This window comes from Balaenoptera physalus (genome assembly GCF_965194825.1).
Source record: "Balaenoptera physalus genome assembly, chromosome: 6".
NCBI lineage: Eukaryota > Metazoa > Chordata > Mammalia > Artiodactyla > Balaenopteridae > Balaenoptera > Balaenoptera physalus.
Window position 1 is genome coordinate 123,232,872 of NC_138885.1, and position 16,456 is coordinate 123,249,327.

At 41.7% G+C, this 16,456-nt stretch overlaps 1 protein-coding gene across 5 annotated transcripts in view; it reads left to right on the plus strand.

The window, feature by feature from the left end:
- SGPP2 (sphingosine-1-phosphate phosphatase 2) overlaps positions 1–16,456 on the plus strand; it is a 134,126-nt gene that overhangs the window by 81,896 nt on the left and 35,774 nt on the right. For all 5 annotated transcript variants that reach the window (XR_014264579.1, XR_014264580.1, XR_014264581.1 and 2 more), the window contains 2 exons: positions 660–839; positions 3,558–3,647. Coding sequence is in view for 1 of the 5 variants with exons in the window: in XM_082464675.1 (XP_082320801.1) it covers positions 660–839; positions 3,558–3,647 (270 nt within the window). In the remaining 4 variants the exon portion in view is untranslated. The remainder of the gene's footprint in view (positions 1–659; positions 840–3,557; positions 3,648–16,456) is intronic.

Sequence of the window (16,456 nt, forward strand, 5' to 3'; positions counted from 1 at the left end):
AATATTTGTAAAGTTCTTAGACCAATGCTTGGCACACATACCAGCTGTACAAATGTTAACTATATGACCAAATAAGTAAGACGTGTGTTAGTGTCATATCTTAGTTGCCCAGTGACCCCCTGGAATCCAGAAGGGCTGTTTCTCTTTTTTCTTTTATTTTTAGGTATTTATTTATTTATTTGCTCTGTTGGGTCTTTCTTGCTGTGCCCGGACCTTCCCTGGTTGCAGAGAGCAGGGGCTACCCTTTGTTGCGGTACACGGGCCTCTCATGGTAGCTTCTCTCGTTGCGGAGCACGGGCTCCAGGCACGCGGGCTTCAGTAGTTGTGGCTCACGGGCTCTAGAGTGCAGGCTCAGTAGTTGTGGCACACAGGCTTAGTTGCTCCGCAGCATGTGGGATCTTCCCAGACCAGGGATCGTACCCGTGTCCCCTGCATTGGCAGGCGGATTCTTAACCACTGCGCCACCAGGGAAGTCCTGGCCTGTTTTTCTTTTTAACAACTAAAATGTCTTCCTACAAGACTTCCCCATAGGCAGCTGGGTCAGAGAGAAAGGTGATTTCAGCCAACCAACAGGAAACCTCAAAATAAATTCATAGAACCTAGGAGTTTATTTATTTTGCTCATTTGGTTAGACTTACCTCCATCCTTTGGTTTGGCAGTTGGTGATGTATATTGGCCAGGTGGCCAAGGATGTCTTGAAGTGGCCCCGCCCCTTTTCCCCGCCTGTTGTGAAACTGGAGAAGAGAGTGATTGCTGAATATGGGATGCCTTCCACCCACGCCATGGCAGCCACCGCCATCTCCTTCACCCTCCTCATCTCTACCATGGACAGGTACCAGGTAAGGCGCCGACACCTCTTCCTCCCCTGTGACACCATCCATACAACAAGGTAGCAAAGAGTTTCCCTTCAGGATTTTCTTTTTTTGAAGGACTTTGAAGTTTATGAAATAAAGATGGGGAACAAAAATTTATTGAGCAGTCAGTGACAATTTCTTTATAAATGAAGTGACCATATGATTTAGTACCCAAAGCAGGTTGTGCCCGAGGGTGAAAGTGGACACCATTAATAATGACAACAGCACCACAAACATAACAGGGTGTGTGGTATCCCGCTCCCGAAAGCATTTTCACCCTGAGCTGCCCGACCAGATGACACTTGAATAGGTGCTCTCATCCTCTGTTTGCAAGAGACTCGAGGGGTTTATGATCCTCCAGGGCTGAGATGATTTCACCAATTCTCCAGCTACACGTCCCAGGGCCCAGGGTGAAACAGTCTGTTCCCAAATTAGCCCCCAAAGATGTCTCTGCCTTTTTTGGGGGCTCAACCGTTAGAAATAATCATTCCATATTTTCTAGAAAGCTGTCTAAATGACAAGAGATTAATAAATGTTGAAAATAGAAGAATTTCACTTAATATCTGCTTAAATGCCAATTATAGTAAGACCTTTTAAAAGTTATATTATTACTGCATTGAAGATTTATTTTTCCTTTCTGAGAACTCTTGCTCTAATTTTGTGCTTAATTTCAGAAATTTTACCTTTTACCCGTTGGAAAATTTAGATTTCATTAACTCTCGCAGTCTTGTATGTAAATGACAGTATTGCTTCTCCTGCGCCTCTACACCAGAAACCCAGGGATGTTCCGGGTTCCAGGTTGTACAGAAATGGGGTGTCAGCCTGATGTGGTTGGAAGAGGATAAGATTAGTGCCAGGTCCTGGCTCTACCTGGTCTTCTACCTCATCACCTGGGGTCAGATCTCAGTTTCCTAAATGGGAAAGGGACAAGTATAGTATTATATCCAACTAGGTATAATCTTTTTTTGTAACTTAAATGTCATGCTAGGATCAAACAATGTCTGACCTCCCCAGTACTATCGGAATTAATTGAATGCAGACTTCTGAGCTATGTCATATCCCGTGCCGTCTGCCCCAGAAGGACATAGTGGGCCCAACACTGGCCCCCATCGGGCTGCTGTCAGCATCCAGAGAAGCCTGTGAACATGATTCTCTTAGGAAAAAAGCAACAAGTGGCACTGACTGCAGGAAAGCAACAACAATCATTTATATGCTCATTTTAAGGCCACCTGGATCTTCTTAAAAATTTCTTTACAGCTTACGTGATGAAACGGTTTTCTTTTCTTTTTCCTTTTTATTTTTTTGGCCACACCACTCGGCATGCGGGATCTTAATTCCCCGACCAGGGATCAAACCCACGCCCCCTGCAGTGGAAGTGCGGAGTCTTAATCACTGTACCGCCAGGGAAGTCCCACAATAGTTTTCTTAAGGCCTGAGTTGCTATGCACTTCTTTCCTATTTAATTTTTAATAATAAATATATTCAGCTTTTGGGGTTATTTACTCATGAGTAGCTCTAAAAATGGGTTTATTTATATAAATATGTGTTCAGGCGAATACCAGCCTCTAAATTCTGAATGCATTAACTCATTAATTTTCAACACTTTTTCGATGAAAATCAGAGACCCAGTTAATGATAAATCTTAAGAAAAGATGCACAACCCTGTGTTATTATACTCAGATGTTGCATTGGAAAGAACATGCTGGGCTTGTACTCAGAAGATGTGGCTTCTGGTTCAGACTGTGTCACTGCTGGCTGTGTGACCTTGGGCAAGTCATTGCACCTCTCTGAGCCCTGGCTCCTGTTGTGAGGGGTGATTGATGGGCAAGCATCTTTGTGCTAAAGTTCAATACTAATGCCACTTATTATCAAGGTTAAGGGTTTCCTCATTTGTGGACTGGGGCTAGTAATAGAAGCTATTTCATAGGGTTGTGCGAAGATGCATGAGATAGTGACCATAACGCACTTCACAGAATATAGACAGTTCTCTATCGTCTTTATCCTTATCACCACAGAAGACCACAGACATTAGTACTTGAAGCAACTGGATTATAGCTCTGTGTCTAGCTCATAAGCAGAATATTTGTGTGTTCTTTATATGACTTGTCATTAGCCAGATTCCTCCAGCTGTTTTCATTACTCACGAGCAAATGTCAAGATTCAGTGAAGTCTGGACTCTTGCCTTGATATCTGTACAGAAATATGCCCAGTCTTAACATGGGGCCATTGTTCCCAGGCTCCCTCAAGAAGCTGATGGTTGCCAAGCTTTATCATCACAGCACATGATGGGAAAGTAGCTAGTTGGACTTCCAAATTACAGCACTGTCTATCTACCTTGCCTCTTGGAAATACTGTATATTTCATAAGTTTTAATCTAAAATTAGGTAGAAATAAAAAATCATTTACTCCATTAAAACTTGTAACACAATAGCTAAGGTCAAGTTTTCTACTGTGTCTTATTTGCATGTCAATATGTTGCGAAACTTCCTTCCAGAACTGTATTCCTGGGCATCTTCCCCTTCTCTTTCCTTAGTTTTCCCATTTTTCAAGTGATTTTAGACCATCAGACTGCTGGTCTAGGGAGTATGAGATTGAGACTGGGAGTTACGGGATCAGAAATCCTATTCCCTTCCACAGCATCAAAGTGTATGTGTCTGAACCTGCCCTAATTAATGTCCTTGTTTTCTCTTCTCCCCCCTGCAGTATCCCTTTGTTTTGGGACTGATGATGGCTGTGGTGTTTTCCATGTTGGTGAGTCTCAGCAGACTTTACACTGGGATGCACACAGTCCTGGTAAGCCTTTGTGGGCAGGTCTCGGGGTGATTATCTGCATAGGAGTGTGGCTAGTATGTGTTTATTAAGTGATTTGCATATGTAATTACATTTCTCATCAGGCCAAGGAATTAAGGAATTATTATCTTATGGCACATGTATAATAATAGTAATGAATCATTAAGATGATATGAAGGCGGCTGAACTGGGCTAGACCCTCATGACTTTGAAGATTGGCTAGAATGGTAACAAAGATTCAGGTAATTTGTTTACATGCTGGTTTACTGATGATGCAACAAGAGGTGCAGAAAAACACCCAGGGTCAGAGATGTGAGTGATGGATGAAGTTCTTCACTTGGTCCTTGAATATGTGGGTGTGAAAATTGGGGGTCTCAGCTGCCCTTGCAGGGTAGGAGTCCCACCGGGTCAAAAGAGCCCAAAATCATGAGCTTGCTTCCTTCCATACTAGGTTTGCATTTAAAGAGCTTTCCACGTTTTTAACCATATTAGGAATTTTTTTCAGGGCTTCCATAGGTAGCACAGTTAAAATTACTCAATTCTATTTCCTAGTGTTCAACCAGCTACCTTGGAGTTCCAGAGCGTAAGGCTGGCCATGGTTTACCAAGGGCACTGTTTATCATCATAATTGCTGCAAGAAAGGTTTCTTTAAAAAGAACTAGGCCCTTGCGTATTGTGTTACTCTTCATGTGAAGCTGAAAAATTATGTTAGCAAAAGACCTCAGAGGGGAAGGCCGGCCTTCACTGGCCCTCTTGTTTCTCCTCCTGGTGCCTGATGTGGGTCGTCCTGGGAAAGGAGGCGGGGAGGTGTGCAACGGCAGAAGCCGCAGAGGTGAACAGATTTAGGGAGAGAGTTTGTCAAAATGGGCAGAAGAAGAGGACAGGGAGGAAGTAAACCTGGAGAAAGACGTCTGTGGTTGCGTGAGATTCAGAGAGCAACATCATGCTTTCCTCTTAAGAAAAAAACAAATGACAACTCCAAGGAAAGCGGGGACGTGAGTGGAGTCAGGGCTAGACCCAGGGTGAGGCAAGTCAGGCAGGAAATTGAAGGGGTGCCCAACAACTCCAGAATCAAGAGAAATGATTTTCATGCAATACTTAAAAAATCAAAATCAATGCAGAAACTTTCCATGATGAACAAAATATCCCAGTCTGAAATAAAGTCCTGCGTTTGTGTGACCTTGCTGGTTTTGCCCTACCCTGATCCTGGAGCACTGCCCGGTGCAAGGGGGCCCAGATTTTGAAAATACGATGGGAGCAATTAGGGGTCAGCCTTATTATCTACCTACCAAGACACGTCCCTGCTGTTCCCGTCCCGTTGCACAGTGTGTCTTATGGCTTCTAAGACTTAAGGGGAGAGGGGAGAAGAGCATTCTCAATTTGCTACACCGCTGCTCCTCATTATAAAGAGGTTCTCTCCAAATACGTCCACAGACTTAAATATGGAATGACGCAGAACCCTCTCGGGTGTTTGAGTATTTCTTTTATCTGGGGCTACTTTTTAATTTCCATTGGTTTTAATAAAAAGCGATCTTAGGAACTCAGGTTAAAATTAAAACCAAAGTAAACATGAGAATGTGGAGCTGCAGGCATGAATAGAGGGGACAGAAAACCCACCTCAATAAAAATCCAGCTACGTGTCTGTCTTTAGTTTTAAAAGTGGGTTAGGGGATAGGGAAGTACAAATTTGTGGGGAAGATCATTTAGACCTCTCTTTGAGATGCAAGGAATGGGTCCTACCACTCATTTTGGAGCATCCGTTCCAGAAAAAACTGGAACAAGGGGCAGTAGCAACTCTTCCTCCCACCCCCGTCCTGCTCCACCATTGCCGTGCAGGACTTCCTTCACACGTATAATTTTGTCTAATAAAGACCTGAGACCCTGGACTTCCCTGACGGTCTAGTGGTTAAGACTCCACACTTCTAAAGCAGGGATGTGGGTTCGATCCCTGGTCGGGGAACTAAGATCCCACATGCTGCACAGCATGGCCAAAAAATTAAACAAATTAAAAAAAAAAAAAAAAAAGATCTGAAACCCTGACTCAGGCCCAGGTCTGAGTCAAACTCCAGAGCCAAAGACATGGCCCAGGGTAGAATGGTACATAGTTTCTAGTAGCAAACGGGAATGGTTAGTTTTAATAGAAAGATGGAGTTGAATTATGGATTTGTTGGCTTTATTTAGCAGCAACTTAATAAGCTTCTGCAGGGTGACAGGCTTGGAGCTAGATCTAGAAGATACTGAGGTAAACAAAACCTACCTCACCCTCCCAGGTGTCCGAATCTATTGATGGAGACACATGTATGAGCTACTGATTGCTGGCTGTGATAACTATTATAATTAGCATGGGACAGCTGGATCAGGCCAACTAAGGTGGCGTGCCTCTCCTCTGGACTCCTCACATTCTCTAGGGACTGCCACACACTGGTGGTTCTCAACCTTGGCTGCACGTTCAAATCCCATGGAAAACTTTAAAGAAAATATTTGGGGATGTTTGGACATCTACGATCATAGCAGCAGCATTATTCACAGTAGCCAAAATGTAGAAGCAACCCAAGTGTCCATTGATGGATGAATGGATAAATAACACGTGATAGATACATACAATGGAATATTACTCAACCTTGAAAAGGAAGGAAATTCTGACACACACTACAGCACAGAAGAAACATGAAGACATCATGCTAAGTGAAATAAACCAATCACCAAAGACAAATACTCTATGATTTTGCTTATATTCATAAAGACAGAAAATAGAAGGTAGTTCCCAGAACCTGAGGGGAGGGGGGATGGGGAGTCATCATTTAATGGGTACAGAGTTTCAGTTTGGGAAGATGAAAAAGTTCTGGAGGTGGATAGTGGTGATGTTGCCCAACAATGTAAATGTACCTAATACCACTGAACTGTATACTTTAAAACAGTTAAGGGGGCTTCCCTGGTGGCACAGTGGTTGAGAATCTGCCTGCCAATGTAGGGGACACGGGTTCGAGCCCTGGTCTGGGAAGATCCCACATGCCGCGGAGCGACTGGGCCCGTGAGCCACAACTACTGAGCCTGCGCGTCTGGAGCCTGTGCTCCGCAACAAGAGAGGCCGCGATAGTGAGAGGCCCGCACACCGCGATGAAGAGTGGCCCCCGCTCGCCGCAACTAGAGAAAGCCCTCGCACAAAACGAAGACCCAACACAACCATAAATTAATTAATTAATTAATTAACTAAATTTAAAAAAAAAACACAAAACGGTTAAGATGGTAAATTTTATGCTATGTGGGTTTTTGTTTTTTTTTTTTAATTTTATTTATTTATTTATTTATTTATTTATTTATTTATTTATTTATTTATGGCTGTGTTGGGTCTTCGTTTCTGTGCGAGGGCTTTCTCTAGTTGCGGCAATTGGGGGCCACTCTTCATCGCGGTGCGCGGGCTTCTCACTATCGTGGCCTCTCCCGTTGCGGAGCGCAGGCTCCAGACGCGCCGGCTCAGCAATTATGGCTCACGGGCTTAGTCGCTCCGCGGCATGTGGGATCTTCCCAGACCAGGGCTCGAACCCGTGTCCCCTGCATTGGCAGGCAGATTCTCAACCACTGCGCCACCAGGGAAGCCCTATGTGGGGTTTTTAACCACAATAAAAGATACAGTCCCAGGCATTGGTGTTTTTTCAAAGTTCCTCAGTTGATTTCAGTGTGCAGCCAGGGTTGAGAGCCACCTATTAGACTGTGCCTTAGAGCTGGGCCAGGGCAAAAGCCTGGACAAAAGAAGAGTTGGAAGGTGGAACGCAAGTGGGGACAGGTGCTGTATAGCCACCCACTGTGTCCACAGTGGGAACGGCTCTCATCGCACCCAGCTAGGAGGCTCACGGCACACGAGTCATTCAGGTGGCTGCCAGCTTCATATAAATGGTTCTCCGTGCATAAGAGGAAGAACAGTTCACAGAGAGCAGTCATTTGCTTATCTCGCCTGTTAAGAGATCTCTCTTGTCAAAGGTGAGTGGTTTGCTGTGAGATCAGGCTTCTGGACAGGCTCTGGCTGACTCCTGGGCAGGTCTGAGTGAAGCATGGGGAGACCTTGAACCTGCGCGTGGTGTCACCATCCGGCCAAACCACCTCTGGCATTGCTTCCATCTACTAGGACGCCCAAGGAAGAAACTTGGGCACTGTCCTAGCTCCTCTCTTCCCACACCCATCAGTCAGGTAGTCACCAAGTCAAATTAGTTCTGACTCTGAAAGATGTCTTAAAGCTGTTCCTACACCACTGTCAGGATACTATTTCCAAATCTGATGGTGCTCTTCCATGCATCGAAACGTTTCTCCATCTCCTGCTGAATGTGAGGGACAACACAGGTAGCCCCAACTGGGGCCTTTGGGGGAATCGGCCTTTGAGAGAAGTCAGCACTGTTTATGGCAAAACATGGAAATAAAACACAGGGACCCTGATGACATTCTTCTACCATACCTGGGGCCACACTACCTCTAGGCTGGCTGTTCCTTATTGCCCAAGCTAATTTTTATTGAAATTGTAAATTTCCCATAGTCAAAAGCATCCTAACCAATGATTTACAGAAATAATTTTTTGGCGTATAATTTCATGTTCCCTTGGTTTGAAAAGTAAACCAATTACAGCCAGCTGAAGGGACAGGGGAGAGGGTAGAATGTCTTGGAAAGATGGGGTAGCCCGTGGAATCCAACACAGATGGGGCCGAACAACTCAGCCTCATACGTGTGTCTTCCTCTCCCTGCAGAGTGCCACGGTGCAGAGAATGCAGCTCCTAACAACTTCTCTCTCAGATCCAGACCCTCATTTCTAGAGATGAAACTTTGATTGGACTGGGCATTACCCTTGGACATGGGAGCCTGGCAGGGAGACAGGGTCGCAGAGCAGAAACAGGGCCCCAGAAGCCACCCCTGTGGGCTGCAAAGGCAGTGCCCAAAGAACAGGAACTGGAAAAACAGCCCAGTAAGTAAGTTCATCATGATTGAGAATGCCCAAACTCAAGTAGTTACCTTGTGCATGAGTCAGGATGCCTTGAATGCAAATAACAGAAGCCAACGCAAACTTGTTGAAGCTGGAAAGGAAATACACTGGTTTTTATAACCACACTGTAGGAAGGGCAGAGGTGCAGGTGGCCACTGGGAGTGTGGGACTCTGGGTCTAGATCTTTATTGCAAGTCTCCCCCACTCTTTCCCTAGGTTCTTTCTTTTCTTTTCTTTTCTTTCTTTATGGCTGTGTTGGGTCTTCGTTGCAGTGCGCAGGCTTCTCATTGTCATGGCTTCTCTTTTTGCGGAGCACGGGCTGTAGACGCGCAGGCTTCAGTAGTTGTGGCATGTGGGCTCAGTAGCTGTGGCTCACGGGCTCTAGAGCGCAGGCTCAGTAGTTGTGGCGCACGGGCTTAGTTGCTCCGCGGCATGTGGGATCTTCCCAGGCCAGGGCTCAAACCCGTGTCCCCTGCATTGGCAGGCGGATTCTTAACCACTGTGCCACCAGGGAAACCCCCTAGGTCATTTCTATATCTCTCTACATGGTGGATCCATCCTCTTGGGCTGCCCTCTCTCTGACGCTAGACCCAAGGCTTAAATTCTTTCTGCGTTACTCCTGAAAAGATTCTAGTGGAGACTTTCATTGGCCTAGCCTGGATTATGAGTCTCTTGCTGTACCACACACTGTCCAAGGGGATGCAGGGGATTGTGATTGGACGAGCTGGGCCAGGAGCCAGCCTATGTGAACAGGGGTTGTGATTGGCAGTGACGGTTAGGGTTAGTACTGGCGTGTGAGAGGGCCCCTTCTCCAAAATAAAATGCATCTGTTGCCAGAAGATGGCAGGCAAAGCACCAGTGATATACTTTGTACATTGACATCATTGCATTTTCCTACCGTTTGAAAGACTCAAAAACTGGACGTTATGTTTGTGGGGAAAGGAGGACTAGAGAAAATCAAGAAGGCTGATCGTACTATGTTTGTGAAACCTAAAATTAATCAACTTATACAGAATTGATTTTAAGTCTTTTAACTGATAAAGCAATCATCCCTAATATATTAACAGTAAAATTAGCCAGAATTTTTGTTGTTGTTGTTAGGTTAGTGAATAGTTGTTCCATTATTTTAAACTTGAGTTAGCTGAAATGCTGTTCTATTTTATTGTCCCTAAATTGCTTGATCTGTGAATAATTATATAGATATTAGGTTTTATTTGCTTACTCATTTTTTTCCCCCTAAATATTGCTTTAGTTTTGGTTGGAGTTGGAGAATGTTGAAAAGGTTTCTCAAATATTAAATTATCTGCAGACCATACAAAACTATGTTCTGGCTTTGGACTAGAGCATTTTGGGTGTGTTTTTTCAAGTTTTTTGAAACTACTTTTTTTTTTAAAAAAAAAAAAGCTTACTTCAAACTGCCTTACTTAACATAGAGAGAAAGCGAATTGTAATATAAATTACACCCTACAAAGCTCTACTTTGTTATACCCTGTTGGGTGAGTTAGTTACTGAGATAAAAAGGGAATTTGGTTGTGTTTCTATGCATCAGTCACCACAATATTATGCACAGTCTTTTCTCTTTACCTTGGAGAGAAATATTTTTGCCCTTTCATTAAAATAGAGGATTATTTCTGGTTTCAAAAGTAGTAAGTACTCATGGTAAAACACTCATCCCCTCTTGTTTTTAAAGTTGTTGTTGTTGTGTGTGTGTGTGTGTGTGTGTGTTTTTAAGACAAAATAAATTGCCGTTAGTCAAACCACCACACGAGGAGTTCAGACAGCCATTTGTTAGGACGATACAAAGGGAAACTGAAGGCACTTTATGCTTCTATATTAATTGAACCAAAATTAGGACTTTGCACAATTTCCAGCAAGAGCTGCTCATGGTTTGTATTCCTAACAACAAACATAGGCAAATTAATTTTTTATCTCCTTTCTCAGTGTCGTCTAAAAAGCCACAGTTGGGGTAACTTTTTCCACCTGTTCTGTAAGTGTGAGGTGCATAGACTACTGGAAATGCCCTAAATCTAGGAGGGGGAGCTGGACTGAGCGTTGAGTGCAGCCCACAGAAGATACACAAAGACAGAAGTTGGTCAAAGCACCAGAATCACGCAGAGTTCAGAGGTCCCTAGGGGCAGTGGGCCAAGCCCTGAAGGGCTGAAGCAGGCACAGTCTGGTCCTGGGCCAGTTTGCCTCAGACCAGAAGCTACTTATATCCTTCCTCCTGCAATTGTTGGCCTCTAACATCCTGTGGCCTGGAGCCTCAGAAGCTGCTCCAGTAGGATGTGTTGTCAGACCTGCCAGAGTGTGACAACCAACAGTTAGTCTGAAGGGGGAGGGCTGGGCAGCCAAGCCAAATGGACTAGCCCTGCAGCTGCAGAGATGGTCCCTTGAGGCTGAGTTGGGCAGGGGAGGTGGCGATGGGGAAGCAGGTAGTTTACCTCAGTGAGAATGACACCAGAGTACCTGTATAGCCCAGATTGCTGAAGAGGGAGCTCAGGTAAATGCTTAAGGTCTAGATTGTATTGAGAATGCATTCACTTTTCCCAACTACTCATGAAAAACAAGCACATTCAGATACAGAGTACAGATTTGAGATGCAGCACTACCGCGGGTTGTATTTGTGGTCTACATGAGTCCCATTTACTAATAAAATAAGAGTAAGGGATCGGATTAAACCTTCTGTAGAAGCCAGTCTCCGTTTTTCTTTCTTTTCTTAGGTTATTGCTTTTTGGATCATATGGTGTGTTACAGTCTCATTGAAGGGTGAAGTTTTTCTGTAAGCTTATAATCGTGTGCCTCTTTTTTTTTTTTTTTTCCCTAAAGAAAATTAAATTTATTTCTCACACCAGAAACCAGAGTGGTCCAGACTGGTGGGTCACTTGGGGATCTGGCTTCTTCCCATCTTGTAATTGTATGCCTCTCTTAATGGAAAAAGCACTGTCTTCAAAATTTGTTTGTGAAATCACCTTTTGTAAAATGAATCATACCTTCCCATTTATTTACATGATTTTTTTTAAAAAGATTCTTTGGCCCCTTGGGGAAATATATACACAAATTTCTGCCATAAATGCTCACTGTTGCTGTGATGTTCCTGAAAATATTGGCATGCACTGGCACTTCATTTTCATTGCAGCTGTTTAAGTTATTACTAGTTTGTCCTACTAGTGGAACAAAGAGAAAGGGATATGAAATGCTTTGCCATGATTCAACTAACCACTGAAACCAGAGAATAAAACTTTATTTCTGAACCAAATCCAATCATAGGAAAAAAACTCAATCTAGTTTCATAAACTATTCACCTTCTTCAGAAGGCAGATGAACCCCTTAGAAAAGAAGAATCCTACATATTTAATATCAGTAGTTCAAAGCCATGAAGGCAGAAGCAAACCCAACGTGCTAGGGGCGAAGTGACTTTTTGTATGCCTCAGCCAGGAAGCCTCCTATATTCTTCATGCTGTTTTTCCAAACATTTGGAAAAATTAGACAGAAAATATAAGTGAAAATTTATGTAAACATAAAATAAAGACCTTTCTAGGCATGATATTAAATGTGATAATTCACAAAAGAAAAGATTAGAAGAGCTGATTACATCCATTTTTTAAAAGCTTCTGTATATAAAAAAAATACATTAAGTGACAGGCAAAGGATTAATATAATAAAGCAAAAGCCCAGCATACAAACAGACAGGAACAGGCAGTTCCCATAAGAAAAAATAAAAATGTCCAATAAATATAAGGAGACAATTCCACCTGTATTTACAGGGATATAAAAAAAAGTCATAAAACAAGTACAAATAAAAATGAGATGTCATTTTAAAATTTTTGCCTGTGAGATTGGTAAAAGATTAAAAGACAGCAATCGATGTTGATAAGGGATTGAGTAAGGGGATATTCTCATAAGGGACTTTTTCATGTAATATGTATCAAAAGCAGTAAAATGTATGACACCTACCGTTTGACCTAGGAATTCTTTGAGAATTTCTCCTAAAGAACAGTTGAACAAATACATACATTTGAATAAGGTTAGAGTGCTATTTAAAACAGTAAAACATGGAAAACAGTTCAATGTGCAACAATAAGGAACTGCCAGATTAAATTAATTGTATATCAGGATATGGAACAATATTCAGCTATTGAACATTATGTAATTAAGTATTTATTGATATAGCAGTTTTGTTTATAATCTCTAAAAATTGGAAACAGTGCAGATGCCCTTCAACCAGTGAACTGATGAGCAGACCTTGGTGCATCCATACGATGGATTGTACTCTGCAATAATGAGGAGCAAACGGCTGTTTCATGTAATATGTTGGGTGGTCCTGTCTTTTTTTTCCTTATAAGTTTATTGAGATATTATTGATATATAACATATATAAGTTTAAGGTGTATAATATGATAATTAGATATACATATATATTGCAGAATGGTAACCACAAAAAAGTTAACACCCCTAGCCCCTCACATAATAACGTTTTTGTTTTTTTTTGTTTTTGGTGGTGATAACATTTAAGATCTACTCTCTTACAACTTTCAATTGTATAATACAGTGTAATACAGTTTGTTAATTATAGACATGATGCTGTTCATTAGATTCCCCAGAACTTATTCATCTTATAGCTAGAAGTTTGTACCCTTTGGTCAACATCTCCCCATTTTCCCCACCTCCCAGCCTCAGGCAACCACCATTCTACTGTTTCTATGAGTTTGGCTTTTTTATTTCACTTATAAGTGAGATCATGTAGTATTTGTCTTTCTCTGTCTGACTTATTTCACTTAGCATAAATGCCTGTAAGGTCCATCAGCGTTGTTGAAAAAAGCGGGATTTCCTTCTTTATTACATATATATATATTATATATATTCATATATATATATGATGGTTCTCTTTTGAATTATGCTAAGTGAAAGAAGCCAGAATCAAAAGGCTACATAGTATATGATTAATTTATATTATGTCGGGAAAAGGCAAAATTATGGTGATGGAGAAGATATCAGTGGTTGCCCGGAGTTACGGTGGTGACAGGGCTTGCCTGGAAAGGACCAGCGAAAGAGTTTTGGGGGTGATGGTGCCATTTTCCCATATCCTGATGGTTGTGGTTGTTACCTAACTCTATAGATTTGCTGAAACTCATAGAACTGTAAATGAAAAAAATGAATTTTAGTGTATGTAAATTTAAAAATTAAATTATACTCCTAAATATAAGAAAAAGCAGAGGGGTCTGGGGAGAGAGAGGGAGAGAAATACAACTTGTAGAAAAATAAAGGCTAAAAAGACTCCAATTTTAGGAAAAAAAAACTGTAACACAAAAATCTGCTACAATGTATCATTGAGTGAGAAAAGCAGGATATTTCTCTCTGGTGCATTTTGCACAATGCTCCTGAAAACAGTTGTCCCATGAGTTTCCCTGGTGAAAACAAAAGGATTCCTTAAGCAGTTTGTGACAAGTGTTCTGCCCTTCCTCAACCTAATACACGGTAGTATATAAAGGTTCTTAAACATTTGAAATCAAAGAAACCAGTGTAATGTTGATCACCCAAGGTTCTATCCCATATAAACCAGTCAAGGAAATTCTGAGTGCTTACTTTAAAATGCACCGTAGGTCTCTGGCCAACTCTTTATTGTTCCCTTGGAGATTTCAGAATTTCAAATTGTTTTCTTTTTCCTGCTTTGTATGTTTCTGGACTCCTCCCTAGCAACTATTGATGGATGCTTGATAAATGCTAATTAAACAACAGAATTTTATTTAAAAACAACAAAAGCCCAAGATTCTACATTAGAGCAGAAAATAGAATGAACTCTAGGTATGTTAAGCAAAGTGGAATTTAATACAGGAAATGTGGTGCTTACAGAATGTTGGAAGGGCTTGATGAGCAGGGAGAGCCCACGGCTCTCCCTGTCACCCAGAAGTCGAAGTGCTGCTGGCGACTTGTCACCACCGTGCTCACGGTCTTCCCCTCTGGGCACTCACCAAACCAAATGAGCAGATGCTAGGCTGGAGCCTCTGTGACCGACTTTGTTGCCTCTAGAAAACTAGGAGCTGGATTCCCGAACCTACTGCTGCAACTCACCTTCCTGTGATGTTGCAGGATCCCAGGAACAGCAGGAGGAAGGTAGCCTCCACCTCTTTTCCGCTTTCCAAATTCTGCAAGAATGCATCTAAATGGTGGAACCTGATTTCCAAAGGAGCCAAGGGAATGTAGTTTTTTATCTTTCCCACATCTCAAGTTCAGGGAGGGAGGCAGGAATGGACACAGGGTGCTAGTTGAAAATTTCCATTGTGCTTTGGGATCCCTTTTCCCATTGTCATCTGGTTTCCTCTAAGCATACTGTGGGAAATTCTGCTTAGGATAATTTCCTAGAAGTGGGCATCCTAGGGGAAACTATGACATTTTACCAAAAGAAAAAGCAAGAATGTGAATTTCCTGACATTTGTTTCTTTTAACATTAAATACAAATATTTCTATTCCAGTAGATAAAAGGACACTTGAGAGATTTTCATTCAAAGTCCCTCAGGTCACCTAACATTTTAATGTAGAAATATCACTTTCATATCAGTAAGAGCAAGCTATAATATAAGCGTATGATTGGTTATATTCATGTCTGTCTTCCCATTAGATTGTGAGTGCCTTGAGGCTAAGAATCTTATTTTCTTCACCTTTGTTTGCCCCAGGGTTCCCAACAGAGTGCCTGACAGTAAGTTCACAGTAAATGTCGAGTGGATTGTAATGGATATCATCTGTTATCTGTTCATAAATCAGTCTTTTTTATTTCTTTGTACTTTTTTATTTCTTGTATTTAATGGAATGTAAAAACCATGGTGACTTTATACTTACCATCATTCATTAAAAAAAATACAATACATGAACAAGCTATTTTTTAACAGTTGCAAATTTACATTGTTCCTTCTTCTTGACATTGTATTTCCATTTCTCTTCCCCTTCAAAATTTTAAATTAACATAATATAGTTTTACATTTAAAAGGCTCTTATTAATCATCCCATCATATGTCCCTGCAACAAAAAGATATACATAATTTGCAATATAATTTGTACATTCCCTTAATTATTAAACTCTGAAGCATTAACATTTTTTTCTATATTGGATTACTGTTATAATTATTTTTAGTATGCAGTTTATCAGTATATATACATATGTATATGTATATATGCATAGCAAATTTGTCTACTTATTAACTAAATGTGAAAAGTAAATTTTACTGGGAGTTGTGTTTGTGAGATGGACCGGAATGGTTCATAGTGCCATGATTCTAGGGGGCAATTAAGTGTTGCAATATCTCTTTGTTTTGTGCTCAAGAGGCAGCTTAGCATGGGGAGATTTCAGCTGGGCAAGAGGCACATCCTTGTTTTGTATGATGGGACAAGGATGGATGAGAAGCGGGGGTGGGAGATGAGAGCCACCACGATGCCAGCCTCTACTGTGGCGTGTCTAGGACCTCCCGAGGCATCACACTTCAGCCTGAAAGCACACGGGTATGACTAGGTACATAAATGTCCCTCTGGAAAGAGAGGTGCTGTATTTATTGCTTGCTTTTGCATCTCATTACCTAGTAAGCTTCTTCTTTTTTTTTTTTTTCACACACACACACACACACACACACACACACACACACACACACACACACTGTATTTTATTTTTACAAGAGATAAATAGACTGACACCAACCATTGTACATGGATGACCACAACAAAAGCAACAATGATTGCAATTACCAAACACGAAACACACTCATGCTATGTCATAATATTGACATTCAGTCTAGTAATCCTCCACTGTAACAGCTCCTTTACTTTGCAGTGAAAATTGATTTGTATATTCTTTGCCTCT